The following is a 13,258-nucleotide window of genomic DNA, read 5'->3' on the forward strand; positions in this document are numbered from 1 at the left end:
TTGCAAAAATTCTAAACCTGTTTTTGCTTTGTCATTATTGGGTATTGTGTGTAGATTGATGAGCAAAAAAAGCAATTTAATCAATTTTAGAATAAGGCTGTAACGCAACAAAATGTGGAAAAAGTCAAGGGGTCTGAATACTTTCCGAATGCACTATGTGTACTTAAGATGTTTTTATTTTCTTTCCAAATTCAGATGATTGTAACAGATATCTACAACCATCGGTTCCATCGTATCTTTGCCACCAATGAGAACCTCAGTAGCATCATGGAGAGGGACGACATCTATGTGTGAGTGTCAGATACAGACTTTTCTGATGAAGGCAGTTGGATGAAGCAGTGTCTACTCTCCCTCCAGTGTTAGACCTGAGAAACCTGAGTCATATTCATTAGGTACCAAACAGAAGGGCATGGACTGAAACCGGAAGGGACTACCTGAACCTGTACAATAGGAAACACTGTTTTCCCTTGCAAAACGTTTTGCTACGGTATGCCCGAATGAATACGACCCTTAACTTACCAAATATGCGAACATCTGCAACACATTCACCCTACCCTATAGTTCTGTAGTTTTGAGGTGGCAGTGCATTTGTTCTTAGTAACTAACTTAACGTAGCATGCATCTGAGCGGGGTTTCTTTCCTTCTTGTCCAGACGAGAAAGAGAAAAATCTGCACAGGTTCTCTTGTGCACTGTTCAACCAATAAATATGTAAATATGGAGGAGGAACTAAGATGGAGTGTCGCCTTGTTAACATCCAAAAGCGGTAGTTACGTCACAGGCTCTTTCCATTTCCCCTGAGAACTGGATGCATCTGCTTGTTTCCAAGCCCGCAGAGGGTGGTTCTTAACCTCTCTAGGGTTGGCGGGACGAAATCGTCCCACCTACTCAACAGCCAGTTGAATCCCGTGGCGCGTTATTCAAATACCTTACAAATGCTATTACTTCAATTTCTCAAACATATGACTATTTTACACCATTTTAAAGACAAGACTCTCGTTAATCTAACCACACTGTCCGATTTCAAAAAGGCTTTACAACGAAAGCAAAACATTAGATTATGTCAGCAGAGTACCCAGCCAGAAATAATCAGACACCCATTTTTCAAGCTAGCATATAATGTCACATAAACCCACACCACAGCTAAATGCAGCACTAACCTTTGATGATCATCAGATGACAACCCTAGGACATTATGTTATACAATACATGCATGTTTTGTTCAATCAAGTTCATATTTATATCAAAAACCAGCTTTTTACATTAGCATGTGACGGTGAATTTACTAAATTACTCACGATAAACGTTCACAAAAAACATAACAATTATTTTAAGAATTATAGATACAGAACTCCTCTATGCACTCGCTATGTCCGATTTTAAAATAGCTTTTCGGTGAAAGCACATTTTGCAATATTCTAAGTAGATAGCCCGGCATCACAGGGCTAGCTATTTAGACACCCACCAAGTTTAGCCCTGACCAAAGTCAGATTTACTATAAGAAAAATGTTATTACCTTTGCTGTTCTTCGTCAGAATGCACTCCCAGGACTTCTACTTAAATAACAAATGTTGGTTTGGTTCAAAATAATCCATAGTTATGTTCAAATATCCTCTGTTTTGTTTGTGCGTTCAAGACTCTATCCGAATGGTAAAGGATGACGCGCACGACGCATTTCGTGACAAAAAAATTCTAAATATTCCATTACCGTACTTCGAAGCATGTCAACCGCTGTTTAAAATCAATTTTTATGCCATTTTTCTCGTAAAAAATCGATAATATTCCGACCGGGAAAGCGTGTTTACGTTCAAAGAGAGAGAAAATAAAAACATGGGGTCAACTCGTGCACGGCCTCCGTCCCATTGTCCTCTGATAGAGCACTTACCAAAAGCGCTAATGTTTTTCAGCCAGTGGCTGGAATTACATTATTCAGCTTTTACCCGCCTTCTGAGAGCCTATGGGAGCCGTAGGAAGTGTCACGTTACAGCAAAGATCCTCAGTCTTCAATAAACAGAGCCAAGAAGAACAAGAACTTGTCAGACAGGTCACTTCCTGTAAGGAATCTTCTCAGGTTTTTGCCTGCCATATGAGTTCTGTTATAGTCACAGACACCATTCAAACAGTTTTAGAAACTTTAGGGTGTTTTCTATCCAAAGCCAATAATTATATGCATATTCTAGTTTCTGGGCAGTAGTAATAACCAGATTAAATCGGGTACGTTTTTTATCCGGCCGTGCAAATACTGCCCCCTACCCCCAACAGGCTAACTGACTTGCCATGGTGAATAAAGGTTAAATTAATGGGGGGAAAAATAACACTCTCCTTGTTGTACAGCTTTGAGGTGGCAGTGAACCGGCTGGAGGACACAGACCATGTGGTGATCCCAGTCCACCTTAGAGAAAAGTACAAGCAGTCAGGGTACAACCACACCTCCACTCCTCTGTTTGGCCAGCCCTTCCTCATCACTGTCCCCAGAACACTCAGCGAGGACAAGCTCTACAACATGCTGCTGCTACACCTCTGGTGGGTCACACGCGCACACACACATGCTCTACAACAGTATTCAGACCTTTACTCAGTACTTTGTTGAAACACCTTTAGCAGCGATTACAGCCTCGAGTCTTCTTGGGTATGACGGTACAAGCTTGGCACACCTGTATTTGGGGAGTTTCTCCGATTCTTCTCTACCAATCCTCTCAAACTCTTGTCAGTTTGGACAGGGAGCGTTGCTGCAGAGCTATTTTCAGGTCTCTCCAGAGATGTTCGATCAGGTTCAAGTCCGGTCTCTGGCTGGGCCACTCAAGGACATTCAGAGATTTGTCCCAAAACCACTACTGCGTTGTCTTGGCTGTGTGCTTAGAGTCATTGTCCTGTTGGAAGTTGATCCTTCGCCCCAGTCTGAGGTACTGAGCGCTCTGGAGCAGGCTTTCATCAAGGATCTCTTTGTACTTTGCTCTTTTCATCATCTTTCCCTCGATCCTGATGCTCCCCATCCAACCTGACAGAGCTTGAGAGGCTCTGCAGAGAAGAATGGGAGAAACTCCCCAAATACAGGTGTGTCAAGCTTGTAGCGTCATTCCCAAGAAGACTTGAGGCTGTAATCACTGCCAAAGGTGCAACAAAGTATTGAATAAAGCGTCTGAATACTTATGTAAATGTGATAATTAATTTTTTCTTTGTCATTATGGGGTATATTGTGTAGATTGAGGAAAAAAATACAATTTAATCCTAAAATCACATGCATGCGCTACAGCAAGCTTTACAACATGCTACTTCTACGCCTCTGGTGGGTAGGTAACCATCTCAGAAACTGCCCTTAACTGACCTTGTGCTCTGCGCTCTTGTTAATTACTTAGCCTAATTGTGACAGATGTTGATGTAAAAAGGGCTATATGAATACATTTGATTGCTCTTTTCATTGTTTCTAAGGAACCTTTTTAGTTTCTAGTGTAAACAAGGCTTTGACACAATGTCCCGATTTTATGTTTTCTCATTAAATGTTTTCTACTCCGGGAGCACTGATGAACTGAGTAATAACAGCACTGAGGGTGGATGTTTCTTTCTTCGGGGGGAGCATATAAATTATGTTGTTGGACTATGTCTATATGTTTTGAATGGGAACTGATTATATTAGTATTGTGTGTTTTTGTGTTGTATGGTGCAGTCGGTTTGTGCGTTCTGTCGTTGAGGAGGAGGACACTGAGGAGACAACCCCCTCTTCTAAACAACATATTGTCAATGGCAATGCTACCAATGGGGTCCTGGAGGAGGGCTCTCCCAGTACGTAACACACACGCTCAAACAGACACACTTACACATGCACTCACCTGGGACTTTTTCCTGAAGAATGTGTTTGTTTCATATGATTGTGTTTCCCTTTGATGTATTTTGTAATTGATGTGTAAATAGATATGTATAGTGTAATTGTTTTATTGATGTGTTCATGCAGGGCTCGCCTGCGAAGGAGATTGTGGTCTCAGCATTAAATAAAGGTTAAATAAAAAATGTAACCCCTGTCGATAAAGCTATTCCAAAATCTGATCGGCTGATCCACTCCATTCCAGGCGAGATGGAGACTGATGAGCAGGATGGAGACGACGAATCCAGTCAGGACCAGGAGCTGCCCTCTGAGAATGACAACAGCCAATCAGAGGACTCTGTGGGTGGTGGGGACAACGAGCTGGAGAATGGGGTTGGTCCAGGGGGAGAGAACTCGGGGACCAAAGGTCACCAGAACCAAACATCTATGACGATGGGGGAGAAGAGATTGTTTACATTCCAGTTTAACAACATGGGCAAGACTGACTTCAGCTTAATCAAGGAGGAACCACGGCAGATCCGGTTCGACGAGGGACACCTCAGACTCAGTGGTAAGATGGCCATTTTACATATGGTACGCAGATGAAGTTGAAACCCTCCAATAAAGATAAAAACATGGTAACATTCTAATAACAACATTATACGTATTGTAAGCACTAAGCAGTGCCTCTACTAGTTCTTAATGCACAATCCACCTTTCTCGTTCTGTTATATTCTCACCTTTACAATGAGTATTTAAGGGTATATTGTTCTCTCTCTGTAACAGACCAGTCCTATCTCTCTTTGGACTGGGAACCAGAGGTCAAGAAAAAACACTTTGATGAGGGTATCACAGAGGTAAGGCTTTCTACTCTCCTCTAACACTAGAAATCATTTTACTTACACTACCCTCTGTATTTATTTGGACAGTGAAAATATGGCCCTATACGCCAGCATTTTTAATTTGAGATGAAATGTTTCATTTAACCTCTATGGGCTAGGTGGGACGCTTGCGCAACAGCCAGTGGAATCCCGTGGCGCGATATTCAAATACCTTAGAAATGCTATTACTTCAATTTCTCAAACATATGACTATTTTACACCATTTTAAAGACAAGACTCTCGTTAATCTAACCACACTGTCCGATTTCAAAAAGGCTTTACAACGAAAGCAAAACATTAGATTGTCAGCAGAGTACCCAGCCAGAAATAATCATACACCCATTTTTCAAGCTAGCATATAATGTCACAAAAACGAAAACCACAGCTAAATGCAGCACTAACCTTTGATGATCTTCATCAGATGACACTCCTAGGACATTGTTATACAATTCATGCATGTTTTGTTCAATCAAGTTCATATTTATATCAAAAAACAGCTTTTTACATTAGCATGTGACTAGCATTCCCACCGAACACTTCCGGTGAATTTACTAAATTACTCACGATAAACGTTCACAAAAAACATAATTATTTTAAGAATTATAGATACAGAACTCCTTTATGCAATCGCTATGTCCGATTTTAAAATAGCTTTTTGGTGAAAGCACATTTTGCAATATTCTGAGTAGATAGCCCGGCCATCACAGGCTAGCTATTTTGACACCCAGCAAGTTTGGCCCTCACCAAACTCAGATTTACTATAAGAAAAATTGGATTACCTTTGCTGTTCTTTGTCAGAATGCACTCCCAGGACTTCTACTTCAATAACACATGTTGGTTTGGTTCCAAATAATCCATAGTTATATCCAAATAGCAGCATTTTGTTCGTGCGTTCAAGACACTATCCGAAGGGTAAAGAAGGGTGACGCGCCCGGCGCGTTTCGTGACAAAAAATGTACAAATATTCCATTACCGTACTTCGAAGCATGTCAAACGCTGTTTAAAATCAATTTTTATGCGATTTTTCTTGTAAAAAAAGCGATAATATTCCGACCCGGAAACCCTGTTTTTGTTCTAAGACGCCCCAGTCTCATTGTTCTCAGATCGACCACTATCCAAATGCGCTACTGTTTTTCAGCCATGGCCTGCAAAGTAATCATTCAACGCTCTGGCGCCTTCTGAGAGCCTATGGGAGCGTTAGAAAATGTCACGTTATGCCAGAGATCCCCTGTTTTGGATAGAGATGATCAAGAAGGCCAAGAAATAGTCAGAGAGAGCGCTTCCTGTTTGGAATCTTCTCAGGTTTTGACCTGCCAAATGAGTTCTGTTATACTCAGACACCATTCAAACAGTTTTAGAAACTTTAGGGTGTTTTCTATCCAAATCAAACAATTATATGCATATTCTAGTTACTGGCCAGGAGTAGTAACCAGATTAAATCGGGTACGTTTTTTATCCGGCCGTGCAAATACTGCCCCCTATCCCCAACAGGATAAGGGGTGACAGTACAGAATGTCACCTTTTTATTTGAGTGTATATTCGTACATATGTTTTACCATTTAGAAATGAAGTCACTATGTATCTAGTCACCCCATTGGAATACTTTTTTTTTTCATAAGTATTTGGACTAATTAACTTATAGTGTATTAAAGTGGTCAAAAGTTTAGTATTTGGTCCCATATTCCTAGACTACATCAAGCTTGTGACTCTACAAACTTGTTGGATGCATTTGCAGTTTGTTTTGGTTGTGTTTTGGATTATGTTTTGCCCAGTAGGAGCTGAATGGTGAATAATGTATTGTCATTTTGGAGTCACTTTTATTGTAAATAAGAATAAATGTTTCTGAACACTTCTACTTTTTTTTAATATATTTTTTTAATTTAACCTTTATTTAACTAGGCAAGTCAGTTAAGAGCAAATTCTTATTTACAATGACAGCCTGCGGGGATTTTTTTTTAAGCCATGAATGTGAATGGTACCATGATTATGGATAACATGAATAATGATAAGTGAGAAAGTTAGAGCCACAAAGATCATTATCCCCCAAAAATTATAACCACCCCTGTTATTGGTAATGGTGAGAGGTTAGCATTTTTTGGGGGGGGTATGATTTTTGTTCCTCTAACTTTCTCACTCATCATTATGACATGTGACATTGATTTCTGTCGCCTGATATGAAACATTTGATCTAAAATCAAAAATGCTGGAGTATAGAGCCAAATTTACAAATGTTTGCGTCGCTGTCTAAATAAATACAGAGAAGTGTACAGTATATCAATTAATGTCAGACTGTCTGTCCTTATGCATTCAAACTGAAATAGTGTTTCCCAACCCTTGTGTGCTAATTTGTAGATCAAATAGTTAGAATGGCTGGAGGTATTTGAGGAGAGGCTTGGGAAACACTGTTGTAGAATGAATGTCTCTCTTTAAGCCTTGGATGGTAATAGTACTGTACTAAATAAGTAATAACAAATCTCACTGTCTGTGAACAGGACTTTGAGAAGCATGAGAGCATGGATTATAAACCTCAGAAGAAAGCCTTCTTCAAACTGAAAGACTGCATCGAGCTGTTCACCACCAAAGAGAAGCTCGGAGCTGAGGACCCATGGTGAGACTTAACTTCATATTGTCAAGGCTAATAAAGAAAATATTGAACATTTAAAACAATAGTTCACTCAAAATAAAAATTAACATGATATTAATCTCCATTAACCCAGAACTAAAATTTTCCGTAATTTGGGCTGATGCGTAATTTATCCTGGCTGTCTCAGCTACTAAGAAAGTATATGCTTTTTTAAATTGCCACATAAAATATAATTAATCTATGCCAGGTATTGTCCAAACTGCAAGGAGCACCAGCAGGCCACTAAGAAGCTGGACCTGTGGTCTCTGCCTCCAGTCCTGGTGGTCCATCTGAAACGCTTCTCCTACAGCAGATATATGAGGGACAAGCTGGATTCACTAGTCGATTTCCCACTCAGGTACGGTTTAGACCAGACGGACATACTTTTCTGTCAAAGTAAGCTATATTGTCAAAGTTTATGAACAAGTATGATTGTGTAAATTAAAAACATTCAGCTGTTTCCCTATGGCTTAAAGGGATACTTCTGGATTTTGGTCTACTTCCCCAGCGTCTGATGAACTTGTAGATACAGTTTTTATGTCTCTGCGAGCAATTTGAAGGAAGTTGCTAACCTGTATGCCCATCCACTTCGTCATTGTGCTGACGCTAGTTAGCATTGGTTCACAAAACTACCTCTAACTTCCCTTATACAGGACACAGACATAAAAATGGTATCCACAAGTTCATCTGACTCTGGGGAACTAGTTAAAGGGCCTCATTGCCAAAATCCTGAAGTATCCCTTTAAGTTGTAAATCACTTATACAAATGTTAAATGTCTCTTGAATTCTCCCCCTCATGAATGGTTCTTTGTGTGATTCTTTCTCCAGTGACATGGAAATGTCAGAGTTCCTGATCGACCCTAATGCTGGTCCCTGTTGCTACGATCTCATTGCGGTCTCCAACCACTACGGAGGCATGGGAGGAGGACACTGTAAGTCTGATTTTTAAGTATTTTTATTTGACAATTTAGTCATCAACACTAGAAGTGCAGACAACTTTATTTGAACGTAATGTGTATTAAAAATTATTAATCCAGACATTGCTAGCCACAGTCTTATCTGAGTTGATTCAACAGTCTTAATTCCATGCTTGCTTTTAGCAGACAAATGCTCATCTTCTCATCTTATCTTTGGGACACTTAGATACTGCTTATGCGAAGAACAAGGATGATAACAAGTGGTACAACTTTGACGACAGCAGTGTCTCTCCAGCCAACGAAGATCAGATAGTTGTGAGTTCCATAGTCTTCTAAAATCTTGTCAGATACACAGCTGCCCAGTGTGAATTGAATGTGCACTTATATGTGTGTGTGTGTGTGTGTGTGTGTGTGTGTGTGTGTGTTCAGTCCAAAGCAGCGTATGTGCTGTTCTACCAGCGCCAGGACACAGTGAAGGGAACAGGCTACTTCAATCTGGACCGAGAGGAAGAGGAGGAGAGAGAGGAGGTGGAGGAGGAGAACAGAGCAGGGAAGGAGGAGAGGAAGAGCGTCGCATCATCCCAGGGGGCCTCTGCTTCAGTTCAGAGCGACGAAGAGGATGTCAACGACAATGTCACCATGAAAACCAAATGAGCTGGAGAAACGGAGACAGAGCGAGACACAATAATATCCATCCTAAGCCATATCGACAGACACAGAGCAGTGTGCCAGGCCTGAGGCTAACCTCTGACACCATCCAGGCCTACAATGAGTGGGCTACCAGGGGACACTAACCACTGAGAAGTTTGCCAGTGCTGGAACAACGAAGCAACATTACTAAAGAAATCAGGGCCTATAGTTGTCTGTGGTCCGACCAACCGGTCTTATTCGGGTCGCAGTGATTCTCCATGTCCATTCTACATGAATCATCCACTCTGGAGGAAAAAGATGTCAAGCTCTGTTCTGATTTTGAACAATGACATCATACTGAAATCGAATGGCTCCATTAGAAGCGTTAGGAAGGCCAGAGTTCAGTTCATCATAGTATCAAACACAGAATGTCACAGTGCAGTGGTGTCACTGCTTTGGCGCTTGGAACCGATACTCCCTCTCTCCCACCCACCTGCTTTAATTTTATGTTTTTATATTTCTGAGAGAGCAATGCATTGGCATACCATTTTACCATTATTTTTAAGCTAGGCCTTGTAAATATATTTTTTGAATGAACACTGAATTATTATTATTAAGTTTTCATGATGCGCTGAAGCCTTTTTGGGGATTCGTCCTTACACTTTTATTTTGTTGCACAATCACCTCCACTCCCATTTTTTTTTTATATAATGAATTGTGTGTTAGTGCCACGTACTGCAATTGTTTTACAAATTACTCTGAGCCAAGGTCTTCTCAGTTAAAACGCTTTGAATGCTGCCTTAAAACACTGTGGTCAACAGAACACGCATCCACACATAGTGACTGCTCTGTGTAGAGTAGGAGTGCTGATCTAGGATCATTTTTGCCTTTAGGATCATAATGAATAAGGTTATATGGACGGGGGGACCTGATCCTAGATCAGTCCTCCTACTCTGCTTTGTGTATGTGAGGAGGAGGAAGAAGAGCAAAATACATTTCATAATGTAAAACAGCCAAACTAGTCATGTGGTGAACTTGCTTTTTAGACACATAACTAATGTACACAATATGAGCCTTATGATTAAGTTCTTATTTTTTTCTTCTGCTGGTCACTACAGTAAGTATCCTCCTAGCGGCATGAAGCCAAGGTCAAGGTCCAGAAACAACCCTTAAACCCCTAGACACTTTTGTAGATCTGAAATGGGGCAAAAAATTCACCTTACCTGTCACATGACAAGATGGAGCTACTACCATATTATTGGTCACATCCAATTCTTTGATCTTCATAAGTGATTAGGAGACGTGTTTGCTTAGTAGGGGCTTTTCTGGAACGGACCCACCTCTCTTAGGCTTTATGTTGCCTGGTGATACATTAGATTTCTAGCTTTACACGGCTTATTGAGCCTCTCCTCCACTACCTGCTCCTTCTAGAGGCTTTTTTTGAGATTATGAATATTGGTGATACATTAGATTTCTGTCTCTTGGTTGGATCACCTCAGCCTTAACTCTTAATCTCAGATTGTAGCCTTTAGCACATTATTATGTCACGTTGTCTTTGCATGGCCCTGAAACACAAGCATACACGAGCTAAAACGCACACGCACCTACACTTAAACAGGACACAGATACGAGCTGAAACTCATTCCTACACTCACAGGAACACTTATGTACACACCCTCACACCCTATCTTTGCTGTCCCCAACAGAAATATCCATGAATAGCGACCGCTGCTACCGGAAATCAACCAATTAAAATAATAAGTCAAACACGAGAGCCAGAAATGTATGCTGAATGACTGACTTGAAGTGATCCACTTGTAAGGCCAGGTTGTTTTTTTGCCTCTTCTTTTCTTGCTTTGGTTAAATGTGAGGGGGGAAACAGTAGGGGGTTCATTACCTTTGATAGAAATACCTGGGTACTGCTGTATGTGTCCTGTCTTCCAAGGGAAAATAATGCTTCATTTTGGTTGGTGTGTGGAGTAGGGTCTTTCTCTGTAGAGAGTGGGAGGGATGGGTGGATTACTGATCAGCCTGAGTGGGTGAGATGTGGCGATTACATATAGGATATATAGTACTGTACATAAGAGTTCACTCTGTGAGTGCACATTTGATAACATTTATTTATTTATATGTAAGCATTTAAAAATAAGAACAAATATATTTAAAGACCTTGGCAAGACCGAAGATGTAATGGGGATTTGGTTTTATACACCACAAGTTCAGGGTTTTGTCTGAAATGGCACCCTATACTGCATAGAGCTCTGGCCAAAAGTAGTGCCCTATATAGGGAATAGGGTGCCATTTGGGACACAAAGATAATTCTTACCTGTGCTTTTCTCTTCTGGGGGATTGGGTCTTTTTGAAAGGATGTTCTATTGTTCTGTCTTTTTTTGTAAAGGTGAATATATTCAGGCATCCTTTGCATGACATGGGGGTTTCCAGGTTTGGCTGCGCTTGAGTTCACTTGGGTTTACATTTGAAATGTGCATGTGTATTTACACACAGACTTCAATAAAGTTGTGTAAAGCCTAGAGATCTTTTTTTTTCTGTAAACTATTCTGAAATACCAACCTTATAAGGTTGTGTAGGCTATATATTTAACTTGATTGATAATGACTCGGTTTGGGTATTCGTGCCCTCTGGAGGTAAATGTATAACACAGGAGCATTCCTGGCTTAACAGAGAAATTGGAAATAGAGGCCCTCTTGTGGTTGAAGCTGGACCATGACTGGATATTATGGTCTATTCATACTATACTAAAACATATTTTGTCTGAGGTGTTGAAGCTCAGCACAAACATGGATGACCATTTTGTCTGACTGACTTGCTTATCTATTAGAAACTTCTTCAGAATTGGTCTGGTGCATTTTAGAATTTCACCCAAAATCGCAATGGCCAACATTTTGCGCATTAATTGAAATACTCCCTTTCCTACAACCCAATACGAATGGCGCTGTTCTTTACGCCCAATCTGACGTTTCCCGCGAATTTTATCCACAGTTGATGGCATACTACTCCTTTATTTTCCACACGGATCGCGGGAAGGAGCTGGAACATACTGACAGAGTATGCGGCAACGTGCGCGTGGCTGTGCAAGACTGAGCTGCGCGTGTATTTTTCTTAAAAGCTCGACTGCACAGATAATTGTTCTACCTTTATTTTTTTCTTGACAAAGGATATGGGGAGATGGTTGTCTGCTACTTGCGCCGACAATACGGTGTGCGCACAAGACAATATTGCATTGCTGGGCTGGATCAACCAATCACAATTTTAAGGTTGTGTCTATGCCATTTAACTGTTCGTAATTATTGGATTGTGATAAAGCTTTGTTGTCAAGTATTAGGCTATAGTGGTATTCATTCCTATGGTCTGTAAAATGTCGCATCTTTCATTCGGGTCCCCAGGAAGGTTGATGCGGTTGATAACGGCACGTGGATGTTAAGTAGCCTATCATATCAATCATTGATAATGAAATCTACCTCTTTGGATAAAAAAAAATAAAGAAAACTATTGCCTTTAATACACAGTCAAACGCTGTGTAGCCTAGGTCTACAACGAGAACTTGGCCGAGACATGGCTGGACATTGGATCAAGTCATTTTAGGGGAAGGGCAGGGAAATCAGGAGACTGGGTCGGTCGGGGACTTGGGTGGGGTTTCAATTGCATTTTACGCATGGGAAGTGCTTAACGACACAGATACTGTATATGACCGCGCCATCATGGAACAGTTACTTCATATGGTCATTCTGAACCGTTTGGACAGGAGGCAGACACATGGATGACACCGCTGGTTCGTTCCTTTCTGCTGTGCTCCGGCTGAGGTAGTAGTTTGTGCTGTTGGTCGGGTTGTGACATGGCCTGCTGTGGAGATAACTGCGCAAACGACTACCTTGCCGGCGCTGGTGATATGCACATCAAGAAACCTGGATTATTATTTTTGTAGAGCAAAAACATGTTTGGATCAGACCGATCCAAATTACTTTTTCGGCATTCTGAGTAACTGTATTTGTGCAGTTGTAACTTAATGACCATTCAATTAGGCCTGTGTCATTTTTTGGCATATTAATGACAGAAGTGTTAACCTATAGATAGGTACACTATATATACAAATGTATGTGGACATCCCTTCAAATCTCTGTACTCGGCTGTTTCAGCGTGTAAAAATCGTCTGTCCTCGGTTGCAACACTCATTACCGAGTTCCAAACTGCCTCTGGAAGCAATGTCAGCACACAAACCTAAGATCACCATGCGCAATGCCAAGCGTTGGCTGGAGTAGTGTAAAGCTCTCTGCCTTTGGACTATGGACCAACTGGCAGTCCGACAGACGAATCTGGGTTTGGGGGATGCCCTGAGAATGCAACCTGCCCCAAATGCAAAGTGCCAATTGTAAAGTTTGGTGGAGGAATAAT

The 13,258-nt window shown here is 41.0% G+C and overlaps 1 protein-coding gene across 6 annotated transcripts in view; it reads left to right on the plus strand.

The window, feature by feature from the left end:
* Nucleotides 1-11,379, plus strand: part of LOC106575950 (ubiquitin carboxyl-terminal hydrolase 15) — a 45,165-nt gene extending 33,786 nt beyond the window's left edge. For all 6 annotated transcript variants that reach the window (XM_014152712.2, XM_014152714.2, XM_014152713.2 and 3 more), the window contains 10 exons: nt 196-290; nt 2,333-2,521; nt 3,663-3,778; nt 4,063-4,368; nt 4,584-4,654; nt 7,171-7,286; nt 7,510-7,659; nt 8,130-8,233; nt 8,445-8,533; nt 8,648-11,379. In XM_014152712.2, coding sequence (XP_014008187.1) covers nt 196-290; nt 2,333-2,521; nt 3,663-3,778; nt 4,063-4,368; nt 4,584-4,654; nt 7,171-7,286; nt 7,510-7,659; nt 8,130-8,233; nt 8,445-8,533; nt 8,648-8,872 — 1,461 coding nt within the window. In that variant the 3' untranslated portion in view covers nt 8,873-11,379. The remainder of the gene's footprint in view (nt 1-195; nt 291-2,332; nt 2,522-3,662; nt 3,779-4,062; nt 4,369-4,583; nt 4,655-7,170; nt 7,287-7,509; nt 7,660-8,129; nt 8,234-8,444; nt 8,534-8,647) is intronic.
* Nucleotides 11,380-13,258: the final 1,879 nt, after the last annotated feature.

This window comes from Salmo salar, chromosome ssa17, assembly GCF_905237065.1.
Source record: "Salmo salar chromosome ssa17, Ssal_v3.1, whole genome shotgun sequence".
Classification (NCBI taxonomy): domain Eukaryota; kingdom Metazoa; phylum Chordata; class Actinopteri; order Salmoniformes; family Salmonidae; genus Salmo; species Salmo salar.